Source organism: Numida meleagris, chromosome 2, assembly GCF_002078875.1.
Source record: "Numida meleagris isolate 19003 breed g44 Domestic line chromosome 2, NumMel1.0, whole genome shotgun sequence".
Taxonomy (NCBI): domain Eukaryota; kingdom Metazoa; phylum Chordata; class Aves; order Galliformes; family Numididae; genus Numida; species Numida meleagris.
In genome coordinates, this window is record NC_034410.1 from 33966548 (window position 1) to 33983794 (window position 17247).

The 17247-nt window shown below is 35.5% G+C and overlaps 1 protein-coding gene across 1 annotated transcript in view; it reads right to left on the reverse strand.

Moving 5' to 3' along the window:
• Positions 1-17247, reverse strand: part of ANKRD28 (ankyrin repeat domain 28) — a 68656-nt gene that overhangs the window by 24813 nt on the left and 26596 nt on the right. Inside the window, exons 4-8 of the mRNA XM_021389026.1 lie at positions 13493-13563; positions 9889-10089; positions 9044-9131; positions 5302-5444; positions 3765-3977 (exon numbers count right to left, since the gene is read on the reverse strand). Of these exons, the coding sequence (XP_021244701.1) occupies positions 3765-3977; positions 5302-5444; positions 9044-9131; positions 9889-10089; positions 13493-13563 (716 nt within the window). The remainder of the gene's footprint in view (positions 1-3764; positions 3978-5301; positions 5445-9043; positions 9132-9888; positions 10090-13492; positions 13564-17247) is intronic.

Here is a 17247-nt window from a genome sequence, read left to right on the forward strand (position 1 = left end):
CAAAAAGCAGCACATATCACCCAGAACAATGCGACTACTGGCTTCTTAGACATAGACTGACAGAAATAAAATGCCTTACGATGACAGCCATATTATCTCCAGATGTTTCAGCTAGCAGATTTTTTTTTTTTGACAGCAAATAACCCAAAAGACACATCCACATATCCACAATAGCCACTAAGAAACACAGAAAAAGAAATTTAAATCCACTTGAGGAACAGGACAATCATTTTTACTTCAAGAACTTCTGTCACTGGAAGCTTTAAACAAATGCTAAACATAACATAAACGACAATTTTTCTAAGTAACCTTTTTCTTTTTTTTTTTTAAAAAAAAAAAGAATTGTCTTGTAATGTCTACCTACACTGGACTTTAATTCCATTCTCTTTTGTAACCAATAATATTCTCCACTTCCAAACAGTTTCCTCCTTTAACAACAACAACAAAAATCTTTACATGCCTGGTGTCTCTTTCCCTCACTTTCCTCTTTCGTCAAGGTAAAGAAAGTAATTTAAAGAAATATGACTGTTTAAAATAAGCACAGTTTGAGTGAGTGACCAAAAGCTGCTTTGGTAAATAACATTCTAAAATTTAAATGGGAAAACTACAAAGTAAGGAAATAAATTAGTCAAGTCAACAAGACACAGAAGAATTTCAGGGCTTAGATGGAGACATCTGCAACCTCAATGGTTGAGAGGTGCTAAACTATCTCAAAGGAGAAGAAAAAAGAAGATCCAAGTGTCACTAATAACGTACCTCACAGGGACTTTAGGAATAACCTAAGGCAGCAGTATTAGAAACTAAGAAGTGTGGTAAGAGCCTGTCCTTCTTACTTTGTAAGAACTACTTTGAACATCAGCCTCAGTATACGGAACCTGAAGGAGCTTTGTTTCAATAAATACTTAGTAGGAAAGTTCTAAAAGTACCCAATTTCCAACTTTGCAAGTGATTATTAGCCACACAAATTTTAACTTCGTTTCGCTTTGCTGTTTTTTAGGGATTATTCTTCTGATTAAATCCAAGACTTATCTTCATGGGCCTTTCCAAGGAAGCAAAAGATTACTTAGAATTATTTTCCTTTGTCTCTGTATTGGCACTTTCCTGCAGTGCAAATGTTAACTTTCCATATACAAGCTAAGGCTGCTCATATCCTCAGGCCAAAATTCACAGACTAAAATAAGTCATACTGGTAGAAATTCACAGAAATGCTATTGACAAGAATGGCAGTGGAGAGATGCGTGTTGCTAAAAAAAATAAGGGACAAATTTTCAAGGTGAAATTGCTTGAAAACCCTGAACAACTCTACTTGTTTAATTTTGCACTTTGTAGTTTTGCTGCTTAGTAAATCACATCATAATTACAGTCAGCCAATAGCTAAAGCTACTAACCCATTCCATTGTAAAGATCTTTTCTGAAGCATAACACTTCAGGAGCCTAATCTATACCAAACTCTTAAGAGACTTCAGCTCAAGTTCTCAGTTCTCCAGTGTGTTTCAGGCAGTATTTTCCAGCCCCATCACCACTGTATTTCTGTTTTTTTTTTTTTCCCCTCATCTCAAAGAAAGCTTTTAGGAGAAAACCTGGGTTCTTCCATGTGAAAATGTTTGAGGACTTATTTATTTTAATTAAAGGAACCATGAAATCTATGCTTTGGATCCAGTAACTTAAAATCAAGTGGGCAGGATGGCAACAATACATCTCTCTGATGCCAGTGAACCTTCTGCCACCTCCAAACAACACTTCACCCCCATTATAAGCTTCAGAGAATTCAGAAGCTTTGCCAGTCAGTTTGAAGATATTAGCTGTTCTGAGGTTCACAATTTCTGAGGTTATTTAGTACTACAACTGACTAAATGTAGTCAGTATTTACAGTGTACCATATGTTAAAGAAAGATACTTAAAATTCAAACAAAGATTAGAATATTTTTAGCAGTGCTTAATTATCCTAACAAAATGTTGGAAAATTTTCATTTTCATTCCTAGCCTACAGTTTAGGCATATTTGTAAATGAATAGACAAAAAAACCAAAACATTGCTTGCTACACATCCTTCTGTCCTCACCTCTTCTTTCTTCTGTATCAGGAACGTACAAATTCATGAACCATTGCAAACCAGCGAATAGAGAAACAGTAATTCTTTGCTTTGTAGTATTTATGTTTCTCTTTTGTTCTTATTTGCATATGTAAATAAGTTACATAATCATTAGTATATTTAACATTGTGGGATTACTTTCATGACAGAACACACATTACTGAGAAATGTGGTCTCAAGAATGTAGGACAGAATGTAGACAGCTCTGCAAGACTAAACTCTCAGTCATATCCAGTCTGGGATATCAGGTAGAGTATAAAGTTGGCAATGAGAATAAATGAACTGTAGCCTACAGATTTTATGACAAGCTGTCTGTAAACCCTGTAGCACAGCTCCTTCCACCTCCAGGGCACTTTAGTGATGATTTTTTAAGTACTTTAAGTAGTGATGAGTTTTAAGTACATTTTCAATAAATGAGCTCCACATTTAGATGTACGTAAAAGTAAGCAGTAACATACATCTAAGATTCTTCCACACTATATAGGCTATTTTTAAATTACTCCCAAAATTTCAGTGGGCTATTTTGTACTGGCAATAGATATATAATTGTATTTTAGAATTAGTTATCTGAGAAGTAGTACAAAGCTCTTAAATGAAAAGTGGACCACAAAACACTGATTTTTAACAGAAATTTTAACTCATCCATTTTTCAGCTCTGACCCAAGTAATGCTGAAATTAATACATATCTCTATAAACACAGAATAAAAATATATATAAAATAAACAAAAGTAGTAGATACTTCTCTTCCTACCACATGTGAGCAATGGTCCAGACAATTAGATATGTTTTAAGGGGAACTTTTGGACTCCCCATTCCACATAGCCATTTCCCACTTCCCCCAGCCTGATACTTTTCAAGATACCGGATACTGACACTGAATATTGCTGAACGTAATTAAGCTTTCATAACAAGAGTCAAAATGAACTTCACAGAAAACAAAGGAGATCTCATCTCTCTCACACATGGAGACCTTAACCTACACACTCAAGAAGATAATGTGATATTTATGTTATAGTTTGTTTTTACACTTAATGGAATAGAAATTATCTCTACACTAAGACTGGATTCTGTGAAATATTCTGCAGCCAAAGAACTGTGACCAAGAATGTTATAAGTATGTCAACTCTGTTCACAAAGTTTTGCTGGAGAATCTGTTCAAGACTTTCCATTACCCTGATCTACTTACTCTTATATTTTTAATATGCAACTCTACCCTCCTAGATTTTTGGATTTTTTGTTGGAGGAGCTCTACAACTTAGCCTGTTCGTACACATTTCTCTGAAAAATCTTGAATGTCTTTTATGTCATTTATTTATAAGAAAAATAAGTAATTTTGCATTCTCATTATGCTCTTAATCACATAGACAGATTCGGGAAAACAAGATGATAGGGGACTTCTGCCATTTAAACATAACCAAGATTGACTAGATAGTATTGTCAACTTTCATTATCCTTTTGGGATTCTTAGTATATCTCATAGGGACAATTAAGATCTACACCAATTTCCTTGAAGCAATAAATTGTCACATTTTTTTCTACAATACATTTCACAGAAATACTACACCAAGGAGTCGAAACTCCAATCACTGCCTCAACAAAAGCTTTAAAAATCACTTCGGAAAAAGATGTACTACATTGTTAAGAGTGAATGGATGGCTTTGGATTTGCCTACCTTCATATTTACATCTGCTCCATTACAGACCAAAAGTTCCAAACACAGCGCCCCATGCGTTGATGCAGCAGCAAAGTGCAAAGGTGTAAACCCCTTTTCATTCATTTGATTTACATTAGCACCACAGTCTATGAGTTCATTCACTACAACATCTTGTCCATTGTAGCAAGCTACATGAAGAGGAGTATTTCCATAGGCATTTGGTTCATTCATCTGTTAGCAAAAACAAACGAAAACCATGATTAGTTGTCAAAAACCTGTATTACTGCAGCATTTAATTACCACAAAGAAACTTTAGTGTTGTGAGATAATTTCATTATGTTTTAGAATTTTTCAAAGCCAGAAATTAAGAGCAAGTTCTGGATATACTACTTTGAAACAGAGCACGGGGTACAATTGCTTTTCAGCTGAGCTAACCTCCTCCAATTGTGTTCATGCCAGTTTCCTGTATGCAGTATGTAACTTGAGAGAAAGCATACAGAAACATCAGCAGTGGCTATTTGCACTGATGCTACAGACTAACAGCTTAAGCACAGCAGGACTTCAATATTTCTCAACAGCATTTGTAGGTTTCCAAAAAACAGGTGTCATAAGGACTGAGTCTCCCCTAAGTAAGTTTTAAGCATTTAAATATACAACTCCTAGATGTAGAATGGGACATACACAAACAAAAATGCAGGCTGACATTTTTAATGATAAAGGAACTGCATGTAACCGGAATTTTGGTTATGGACCACTTACAAAATGCAAATTCATATGCTTTGCTAATGAATTATAATATAAGTGCCACTGCTTAGGCAATTGTGATAAAAAACCTCAGACTTGATCTCTTTTTTTTTTTGGAGGAGCGCAGGGAATTAGAACTTGTGCACAGTATGATGCTGAATTCTGATCTACTTTTCAAGACGAGTTCAGCAGTGTTATCCAGCTTTGCAAGACTAAAATACAATGCACAATGTACCTTTGTTACATGGTTTCACAGTTCATTGTTTACATACTTTCCATGTGCAGATATTGTACAACCTTTTAATTTATTTTAGTTTATTTTAGATTAAAGTTCCCGACAATCTGTAATATTTCCCACAATATAGGTGGTACATACATACGGAATTCAGTAACATCTACATTTTAAAAATAATTGAGACAAAAGAGTTTTATTTCCCGCAGTTCAAAAAGGATGCGTGTGGCAAAGCCAGGAAAGGAATTCCTATTTCCTTTGTTTCAGTCCAATACTTTAGGAGTCAGAAATATCAACTGAACCAAATAAAAGTAATAAACAAAGTTATTTCTAAATAGTTCTGCAAAAATTGCAAAGTTCTTAAGTTACCTGGAGAAATTAAGTTTTATAACAAAAACAAACAGAAACAAAACAAAAAGAAAAATCACCACCACTACAAAAGCATATGAATGAAGACCCTTGGAAATACTTTCTCTATTTCCACCATATCCTAAAAAAGCATAAAACAGTGTGCCAGAACACAAATAACACAGCACTTAAAACAAGAACAAAAAAAGCATCACTTTTATTCTTTCTTACATCAACTCCAAGATCGAGAAGATATTTGACTACACTGATCATCCCACTAGATGCTGCAGCATGTAAGGGTGTATATGATTTCTTGTCTTTGCATGTTACTTCAGCTCCATGGGCCACAAGTAATTTCACAACTTCGATATGACCTAAAAGAACAGACAAAAAAAACAAAGCTGCATTTAATATTATCCAGAACAAATTATTAATTGTACCATTACTATAACATGAACAAGACATTGACTCATTTGGACCTTATCTGGAAAGTAAAAAAACTGTTTATGTTTTTTAATTCTTTTGTGAAGTATAGAAGCAACAGACAAAATTCATCTCCAGAAGGGAGTATTTAAATATAACTCCCTCAAACAATCATACTATTTACTTCAAAACTAATTCAGTACACAAGAAAAAACCTTGTCCTCCACTTATACCAAAGTTTTTGGAAGATTTGAAAACTATTGAGGTCACATAACTTTGCCGTTATTTGAAGTTACTGCAAATTTCTGTTAATGACTAGAGAATCTCACTCTCAGTCCTCCCCCTTCATCCCAGCTGCAGACACACCCAAGAGAGTTTCTAAGGCCCTCAGCACAAACTTTGAAAGAAACACTGTAATCCAACAAGAGAAGAAGAAAAGATTCTATTTCTGTATAAAACCACAGACAGCCCAGACTAATGGGTGGCATCTCTCCCAGCCACACCGCGCTGTCACAAGGCCCAGGTCAGCCCTTCCCCTGATGGCGCCTGCTGGCTCCAGCACCAGCCTTTAGGCCGCCATGGCACTGCGTTCCAAGACAGACACCATGAAAACGAGCTAGTCAAACATTTGTCGCTCTTGCTGAGTAAATTTAATTGCCAAACAAATTACTGCTGAAAATATGAGAGCTTGTGCCATTTCAATAATCATGACAAAGTTTACAGAATTGAGAAAAGGTAAATTAACAGTGATAGAGCTTTACCTCTGCCACTGACTCATACAGAAATAAATGGGATTTTTTCTTTTACCTTTCAAGTAAAACCTTTGGTCTATTAACAAATAATAAAAAAAAACAACAACCACAAAACTTATCATTATCCAGATACTTAAGCACAATGCATCAAATCCAGCTTTCATTTTTAGAGCTTCATAAACAGTGAAGGTCTGCTTTTTCAATGACTGAAAGAATGTGCAGAACTTTGGAAAGGAAATATCTACCCAAGAGAACACACAAGTGCTTCAATAAATATTCAGTCAGCACAGTATACATTTTATGCTGCATGCCCCCCAAAATACAAAAAGTCCCTCACCTAGCTATACAGAGCAATGTGAGGTTCTGCAACTCTTCACTTCTGAATTACTTCAGCATTGTAGAAAAGACACAGAAATAAATTTAAACATGATACTCATCTTGTGACCCAAATAATATGAGCACAAGAATGAAAACAATCCCTACACAAGAGATAGAGCAGTACAAAAGATACTGGAAGTGGTGAAGAGAAATTCCGACTAGAACAGTGGCACAGAACTTAAAGTAAATAACTAAAAAAAAAAAAAGAAAATCCCTGACCTGCATTTAATACGCAAGCAGCAATCAGTGGAAGATACTCCAACAGAAGAGCACGGCACTTCACGTAGGAAGTGCACGGGAGACATCCCACACACTCCTGCAGGTAACGCTAAGACTCACAAATGAAAGCCCATTGCTTGCAGCGTTACAGCTAGACAGCAATGGAGTCGGGTGAAAAGCAGGAAGGAAGGGAAACAATGGCTATTGGCCTATAAAGCTATTTATAGGAGTGTGACGAAAAGCATAACGTCTCTTTTACTCTACAGTCTATTTTATAAAGTGGAAAAGCTTTTTGGTTTCCCTCTAGTAACTGGAGCAGTGTAAAATGGCTTTAAATTGCGAAAAACGTTCAGTAATAGAATTTCCAAGTAATAGCCTACAAAATAGTGCTCACTGAAATTGGAATAAATGTAGCTTATCTGAAAAATAGAAGACTTTTTCCACCTGGATGAGCACAAGCCAGAAAACATGTCTGTCCTCTCACTGATTCTTGTCAAATCTCTGCCATCTCATGCATTGACTTTCATTCAAAAAATTTTGCAAATAATCGCTTTAAGGTGGTTGAACAGCCTGTCACAGAAACTGCATAAGAAATTGCACAAAAATCTGTAAGTAGATCACAAAATACTAATACAAAATATTCCAACGAACATTGGATTGTGATAATGAAGACTGCTCTCCAAGTTCTCTATTAAACTGGTACCTGTACATGAAATGCAACGCCATGGACTTTCAAACTATAACTTAAGAGTATTACTGCTGTCACAATCTCTTCATAATTTACTGCCATATGTAAGTCTTTTCTACGGAAGACTGTTCTTTCTGGCATTTCCCAGGCTTATTTTACATTGCTACCTCATTACTTCAGATCCGTGGTGGCAGATACAGATTTGACACAGATAAAACACACGTGAAATTGGCCTAAAACAGAGTTCTGTAAAGACAACAGTTAACTGATTTTTAATGAATCCAGGCATTTCTAAGAAGATCCCTTTTCCAATCACTAAGACCTTACAAGCAAGCCTAAATCTGTAAATTAAAGTTTATTTTTTTATTTGTAAAGGACAGAATTGTTAGTCCTTGGACCAAAGCATATTTCATACAAAAACCAACTCATTATCAGCCCCACGAAACTCAGGGTAAGGTTTTTCAACAAACAGTATTTAACTAGGGTAAATTAACAAACACATACTTCTGCTCAATACATAAGTTTGAAATTGTATTTCCACTTCCAAATTATTGCTTTTATTTCCTCTTTTACTGCATGACTGGGAAAGCAGTTAGAAGATACTTGATGCCACTTTTTGTGTAACAGTTGAGAAATGCGTTTAATTAGCTATCTTAAGTCTGTTTTTAAGAACCTTCTCTCCCCCCCCCCCCATATACATGTTTGGAATGCATTATGCTTATGTATAAGCAACTGTATAACTCACAATAACAAACATGAATATTAAACTGCATATTCAAGGGCATTTTGTCTAAGATCAGGCTGTTAAAAAAGAATTATCCTAGACTTATGTGATATCGAGTCTGCGTAATCTCCCAGTTAAAGCATGTTTGTTTTTTGGCGTGGAGCAGATACAATTTAAAAATATTCATTTTATTCATGGAAAGGGCAGTCTAGAAATTATTCTTCTTGCATTTTAACTGTTTGTCAAAAAAATCGAGCTGCTCCTTTATAAAGCACAGTTTACGGTTTTCACTGAGACAGCAGTTCTAAGCGCAATTTTCCCTAACTGAAAAAAACCCACAAAAACTTTAACATCTTTAGATCACTGCTGACAAAAAAAATAATGTAAAGAATAGGATCATGTTCTTCTCAAGTTTTCTAAGGTGATATCATATGCGTATAAATATGTCTTTTCTAGGGAATTCAACATTTCAGATATTAAATACAAAGGAAATGCAGATTGTCAAAACTTAACAGGAACAACAAATCACATATTATCAGGTCATAGTTCTGCATTTCACATTTTAAGAAATTTCCAGTCAGGTAGATTCATGCAAGACTGATGCTGCTGCTTTTACTCTTTCCACTTGGCTAGATACGATTATGAAACAACAAGCTAAAATAATGAGTAACAAACAAGATTATGGAATCATCTTAACTGGTCTCCTCTTGAAATTAGTACCAAAATTTAGCTGATCGTTTTCTTTTTTTCCCCAACCACAACAGTAAATAACTGCAAATACATACATACCCATATATGCTGCCCAGTGTATAGCTCTTCTGTCTTTCTTGTCAAATGCATTAATATTGGCTCCTCTGGACAATAGTAAGCTGACCATCTGGGACAAAAAGGAAAAAAATCCTCTATTCAAAATGGAAAACTCTGCTTAAAGCTAGACAAACAAAATCACAGGAGAAGACAAAAATGTACGTATTTTCAAAGGATTTAAATGTGCTTTTTTTTTTTTTTTTAAGTATTCCACATGCTTAAAAAAACTTGGCCAACCATCTTGGCAACAATAATAGAATGACTAAGTTCCTTAATTCAATGTTAACAGAAACATTTATAAGTTAAATATAGTAAATCTGTGGCAAATATGGCAAAGATGAGATCTTCAGGCTACGAGATGTACTAAAGGTAATCACTAAACTGGCAAGCCTACTGCCATTTTGTCTCCATTCAACCATACAAGTCACCTTTCAGGGTTTGAAAACCATTAAGTTAAATTTTACTACCTGTATTTTCTCCCCAGTAGAGAAAATACATGTGGCAACACGTTGCACATGTTCACTGTCTACTGAAAAATATATATTTTTTTCCATTTTATATTTATTACTAATTTAAACTCCACTGAGGCAAATTTGGTTATGTCCAGAGAGGTAAATGCTGTAATAGCCTTTCACTCAGATGATGTAACACAACCAATCTGTACACACATGCACGTAAAAGACAAACTAAAATAGGAAATAGGAGGTTGGTTTGTGGTTTTTGAAGAGATGGGGAGAGAAACATGATTATTACTCAAGAAATTCAAAATCAGAAATGCGTTGGACAGAACAGTAAGCAGAGAACAAGCTAAGATAAATAACTCGTACCTCAACATGTCCACTGAAGGCTGCATGGTGCAGCGCAGTTCTACCTGCCCGATCAGACACGTTTACATTACTTAGAAGAGGCACCAAAGCTTCGGCACATTTCACAGCTTTATTTGCAGCTGCTATATGTAAGGGTGTCTGCCAGTTTTTATCACGAGCATTGACATCTGCTGAATGCTTTAGCAACACCTGAACGGCATCCTGAAAACATTTACAAAAAAAGCCACTTAGTAAAGATTTCAGATGCTATGTCTTAAATCCAAATATATATTAGTGTAGACAAACACACTACATATCATGTATAACGGAATACGAGTATCTGTAATTTGTTCTTTCATAAACATTCTTTTCTTTGAGATTCGTACTATCATAAATCCAGACTTGGGGATCTTCTCAAGGACACGAAGAATATATTCCCTACAGGTTTCAACTGCATCAACCATTTCCAGGGCTTTTTTCCAACGCCCCAAATCAGCAGGCAAATTGTTTTAATCAACACAACTAATTTACAAAGCTCAACAAACCTCCCTAGGACTTCCTTCAATACCAAGGATTAGTGACATACCTTGAACTTACAATGCACTTTCATCTATTTGCTAAGCAAAACTTTTAAACTGACAGAGTCTAGAAATGGCAGAGAGACAGAGTAACTTATTAAATGCACATTTAGAGAACTACAGATAAAACGGAGCATGGTCATAAAGAGTTTCAACATATACTCTTGCAAAACTCCTGAAAAAACTGTTTCAAAACGTTACACTAAAATCCATCTCACAAAATGATTATTCACTTCCTGTTGTTAAATGCAAAAGCCATGAATATTTTATGGATAAGATAAACAAATCCAACTAAAATATGCGCATGCAACTGGAAGGTAGAAAAAAATCTCGCTGACATTAACATGACAACAAATACTGCACTTCACACCAACTCTGTGACCTTCCCACAATTCAGTAACTGCTTTAAGTGAATTTCAACTCAAACACTGAGCACAAAAATAGGTCTCTCTGAAAGTAATGCCTCCTATTTATTTCCACAAAAACTACAATAGGTACAAGAACAGTGACACTATTTGGTAGAACAATTTTATCTACAAAACGCTATTTTTCAACACAGTCACCACCATTAGCCATGAGCTCACTGAGATGCGCTTCGTTTCATGGTGTGACAACTGAGCATGGCCGTCTGGAACATGGCTTGTTTTTCACGTCGCTGTCGTCATTGCTGAAATGCATCACCCACCGCCTCACTGTGCTCACCTCCACTGTTTAATCTCTGTAAACATTCAGCAAGCTTCAATGAATGTCAATGGGTGCCAACTTTTCCACGTGGAGGAATTCAATGACGTTCCTTTGCTTCATCTGCACTTCCATGTCAGACACCACTCCATCAGGCTGCCCGGAAAGGGAATATTGGTGGAAAGGTTCAACCTCTGCTGTCGTACCACCAAAATTCACCTCTGGCATCACGGGCCAACATATCAAGATAGGAGGCATTACTTTCGGAGCATCCCTTGTAAGCAGCTGGCACATTGAACTTCAAATATGTTACGAAAAGCAGGTATTGGAAATTTGAAATTACACTGAGCTACAATAGCTAGGTATTATTCTCAGCCACAAGAAGAATGCTAAGTAACATTGGTAATATAATTTATATCTAATTAACTGAGATTTCTTCTACTTAAAGAAAATAGGAACAAACAAAGTGAAAATATTGCATCAGAAGCTTGTAACTTAAGTGAGAAATTGAATATTTTCTATTCTCTTAGAGAAACTTAATCAGATTTAATACTTCAAAATTTAACCAATATTTTGACGTTCTGGCTTTTTTGAACCAAATCTTAAGGAAAATTATAATCAGAACGAGGAAATTTTAAAATAGCTATTAAATATTTTGTAGAAGGAAGCACCATAGTAAAATAGGTAAGCAGCATAAAAATAATTCATCTTCCATTTCTCTGTGTATTTAATTATGTTCAAAAATGAGCAAAACTGCTTAGATTTTCCCAGGTATGCAAATATTAAGGCCTAGACTCTGTTAGTCTTGACATGAAGTTGCTTGAACTCATGCAGCTGGCAGCAAAATCCACAATACCAGCTATTTTGCACGATGCAATGTCCTTGTTTGATCACAGTGCCCTTGCTTCAAGGGTAAGACCACTTGCTTTGTTGAAACGAGTATCAAGAAGTTTTTCATCTAACGCCTGAAAACTTTAGATGAATGTTAGATGAATGCAAAGCAGTCTCTACATGCATCAATCATTGCTACATCTATCTACATGCTCTCCAATGACATGCTATGTTTATAAACAGAAAATTTTGGTAAGAGCTTGTCAGAACCACCGGGACAAATCATCTGACTGGTTTACATTGTTTGTTTGCCTTTGGTTAGCATTTTTCTTGAAAATATTCCATATTTTTAGACGTGAACATGGTTATGTTCATTTCAGTTACGAATTAGGTCCAGCTTGACTGCAGCTCTCCTCTCCTCAAGCTTTACTGATTTAATGAAGTTTTGTCCCTTTGAGGAATGCAGAATTCGGTGCTTCAGTCAGCTCCCGAAGGAGCAGCCTAAAAATACCTTAAAAAGAACGAATAGCATTTGCTACTAAGGGCTCCCATGGAGATCGATTTTCAAACACTGCTTTGAATAACACAATCTCCACATAACTCGGCTGTTAACGCCAGCAACAAAATAATACAATTTACCCAGGGAATTCAAAGGCAAAAACTGACACAATCATTGTTTAGATAGTTTGTGGATCAAATACCTAAAACTCAGTGCTTGCAAAAACCAAACTACTCAATTATATCTTCTTCTCAAGCAAAAATTTACACAGAAACAATAAAAAATAACAATAATCAACAAAAAACCAAAATACCTTTACTTTTGAGACATACTGAAGTGTGCAATGCGACTCAAGATCTCAAAGGAGATAGCTTTGCATAAACTCTTCCACAAAAGCTCAGCATTTTTCTGCTTGTTTTGATCTTCCACAGGCATTTAAAATTTTTATTAGGACATCAACAATAGAGGAACTATAGCAAGTGTACACTCAAATCACTATATTCCCATAACTGTGTTACAGGTAGGCTTCAAAAGTGTTCTAAATATTTCATTTATAAGTTTTATTTGCAGTATTATCATTACTCATTAATGGGGATTGTCTTTTGTTTCTAAAATGTTTGCAGATCTCATAGAATCATATATTACTTCATGTCTGAACAGACAAGCATGAAAAAAGACAGATCATGCTGCAAAAGCCATATTAAACCTTATTTCATCTCTAGTTCCCTCATATGCTGAACCATTCTGGTTACAAAAAATGTGCACTGGAGTTCAGAATATTGCACGCAGAATCCTTTCTGCTAGGGAGATGGCATTTAAGCAAAGAGCAAAACCGAGAACTGTAAGTTTATTGTTTTCCCCCCTACATCCTACACAGACATATGACATATATATGTGCCATCAGTATTTTAAACAAACTGTTGCAAGTTTTCTGCCATTCCAAATATTTGGAGTAGTCTCATTTTGTAAAAACTGAACAAAGAACAAAGGTACTTGAAGATATTCCATTTTAATACAAAGCAGTAAAAATGCATACCTCACTACAAGATGCCACAGCTCTGTGTAAAGGAGTCAACCATTTGCTGTCTTTGGCATTAACTCTAGCTCCTGTAACAAAAAAAATTCAAGTACAGAAATAAATAACATACATATAAGAAAGAACTAAATATTCTCAACTACAGGGAGAAAACTGTTGGAAGTTACTTATTTTAGGCTCATTTGTAAAGCATAATGACAAAAAAAGGAAAAGGAGTCTTTTCTCCTGCTGAAGTCTAGCCTTTGAGAAAATTATTTTAACACAGCATTTGTAATACTCTTCCATCAAAAGTGCACTTTTTTTTTATATCATGTAATACCCTATACTCTTCTGCATTTCTAAAGGCTGATAAGAAAGACTCCTGAATGAAGACCCAGCAACAAAAATCTCTTATTCCTCACTGTAATGAAATTCTTCAATAAAACAGAGAAAGAGGGTGCAATTACTCCTTATGCCTCCAGATTCCTTATTGTTCAGTCTGCTGCCTAAATACATAACAGAAAGATGCTCCCTCTACTACTAGGGACTTGGGAATACACCTTCTTTACTCCATCAGGTCACCTAGCCCACCTCAGCACCTCTTGAGCTTCTCTTCCTGAGTCAGACTGTAACAACCTCACCACTCTGCTTCTAGAAGTGTACCCACGAAAAAGGGAAACACAGGAAAGCAGACTGCACAAACATCTCTAAGAGATACAAGTCTAATTTGGGATTTTTTTTTTCCTTAAGAGTAACAGGGAAGACAATTTGGCAACTTTTTCCTGAAGGAAGCAACTTAACTTTTTCCTACATGCCAGTGACCTTCAAACAAGAAGCTTAACGGATCATTTTTTTAAATAATGTGTGTAAATAAATGTTTATCTGTGTGTTTATATACTAGTGCATATGTATATACAAAAAGCCCACACACTCTTATACATTTCTTAATACCTTCTGCGAAAATTTACCCATTTTTACTTGGATACAGTATATTTTACAGAGGTGTGAGAATTTAAACAAAATGTTACCTTATTGCAAAATTAATATGGAAATACTAATGAAAGTGGCTCCTAGAGCAATGTATGTTATCATACAATAACATTAACGCTATATGGTCAGTGCATATCTATTTCTCAAGCTTAAAATACCAGTGCTACTTGAGAACCAGCTTTGTTCTTCTCTATGCAAAGAATAACAACAATTAAAAAAAAAGCACGAAAGACCAGTGGGGCACAAAATGTCAAACAAGTTACTGGTCAGGATATTCAGCAGAGAAACGGGGTATTTTGATCTAAGTCTCCCAAATCTGTAACAGCAATCAAGTCATTTCCAATCCAGGTGAACAACCTAACCAAGAAACTCAGCTGTGCGTACAAACTCATGGTTGTATATAATCAGCAAAACAAAGATTTTGAGTCAATTCTGTGTTTATCATTTTGTGGTCAATTCTTCCTTTTCTGACATAAGAATGCAACATAGAAGCTAAAAGCGGAAACAAACTCCCACTTTGATCCTACATCTTCCAAGTACCAGACTGAGCCTGAGGCTTCTATCTGCTGGCTACAATTTCAAGGATTTCCTTCTTTCCTTGCCTAAATTTCAGAAGCTTTAGGTCTCATCCTATTTTCTGAGTGCTAAAGTTTTTGAAAAATAAGTTTGAAGAAATGGGAATAAAGTCCAATTCCATTTGAGAAATACATATTCTAACAAAATTTTTAGAAGACTTAATCTTAGCATAAAAATATACTTTTCACTGGATTGACTAGTGCACTAGTCTAGTGCACTACAGATCATGAGGACCTAGTGCACTGCACCATTACGTACCGTAATGTAGTATACTGTATCTAATTCTGCATAGAGCTCAAGTAAAATAAATAAATAAATAAATAAAAATTGATGGTTCTAAATGTCAACAGAATTGTCTTAATCTTTGATAATCATTCCCAAAAGACAATATGAATAATCAGTAACAGAATATTATCAATGTATCAGACAACTATACCTAGTTCTTTTGTTCATTTTCCAGGTTATTTTTAGCCACTTCTTGGTTTTAGCAGACTAGACAAAAGCTAAGAGCCAAAATGGTGCTCCAAGCTTCATATCTAGAGCCAACAACTATGGAACAAGGACTTTCCAAGTCAAACTGATCTCTATTTCTAACTTCAGGATACAAACGTCTTTTAAGTGTTTAAAGCAAAATACTACATAAGGGGAGTTACTAGGTTACTAACTACTGTTTTGATTTTCCTCAGGAAAATGCATTCTCAGAGTCTGAGGTCAAGTCAGATCCACCCAGGTGACCAGGCGTGAGATAGGAGCACCACACCCAGCAGAAATGTATATTTCCATTGCAAGAAAGTGGCAATTTCCTAAATTCTAGTGCAAATGTGCTTAGAGTCCAAGCTGCTTATGGGTTCAGCCAAGTAACGTATTTCTGGTATGTTAACACAGAATCAAAAAATCCCTTAAGACAAGAGTAGGAATAAATACAAAAAGATATCATACAAAGTATTTTCTCAGTGGTAAGTTAATTCAACTTATTAGGACTAAAATATCAGAAGGTGTCAGGTTTTTTTTTTGTTTCTAGAAGGAAAAGCATCTGAGGAAGCTTGAAGCAATAGTTAAAAGTAACCCAGCCCCTCAAAAGAACGAAACACGAAACAAAACACCACCCCTGCTCAGTAAGCAATCTTCCATTCAAAGAAGTAAGAAAGCCTAGGTCTAGGACATGTCATATTTATCAAAGAAATGTAATATCTCAACATAAAGTAAGTCATCTTTTCAAGTGCACAAAAAAAGCATATTCTCTGACAAAGGTAAAGCAAAGACAATTTCTGACAAAAGATCTGCATCTTTGTTGTACTCACTTAAGGAAGAACCACCAAGTTTACTTTTTCACAACAAACTACTCTTAAAGGAACTCCAAAATCACTAGATTTAAAAGCAAAGTTTAAGTAAAATAATAATCAGAACAAGTGTACTACCAAAAAAACCTCTGTAAGCACTATTAATGTAGGAATACTGTGGGCATCAGGACTGCTGTAGCTCTACATACTTTAAACAAATATAATAATTTAAATTCCCCCTTAAATTTCTCCAACAAGACATGCTGCCAAGAATGATTTACATTTCACATAGCCCCCTCTCTAGGCTGTTCTTCACTGCTTAGCAGATGATTTGGAGAAAACGCACCAGTTCTCTCTCTCCTGATGCTCTGTACGAGACAAAGCTCCCTCAAACCTGTCATATCATGCAACAGGGATGAACTTCACATCCACTACCCTCTGAGGAAAACCTCTACCCCAGATCACTGCAAATAAATGCTAGAAAATATATTACATCTTTACTGAATGGTCTTTTGCTTAAAGATGATTTGAACACATGCATGCGTACAAATCACTGGGTTACATTACTTCTATGAAGCTCAACCTGCTGATGCATTAACCAGAGCACCTCTCACATTCTGAATGCCTTCCAACGCAAGTTGAGGAGCAGTTTGCTCTTTCAAGAGTGAGATTCACACCTCAATCCCTGTTTTGTAAAGACTGGATCTTCCAGATCCCAGGGGCCTGATCTTAACTCCAGAAAACCAAATTCTACTAAGATACTTTCCCTCACCATTTAAACCTCTTAAAGCTATTTTAAATATTCTCTTTTATGGCTCTATTATTATGTCCTTTGTTAACAACTGACACACTTATTAAAACAGCTCAGTATTTACTTTTTTTTTTTTTGAAATTTTATTTCTTGTAATGCTGAAGAGCTTGCAGGAAAAG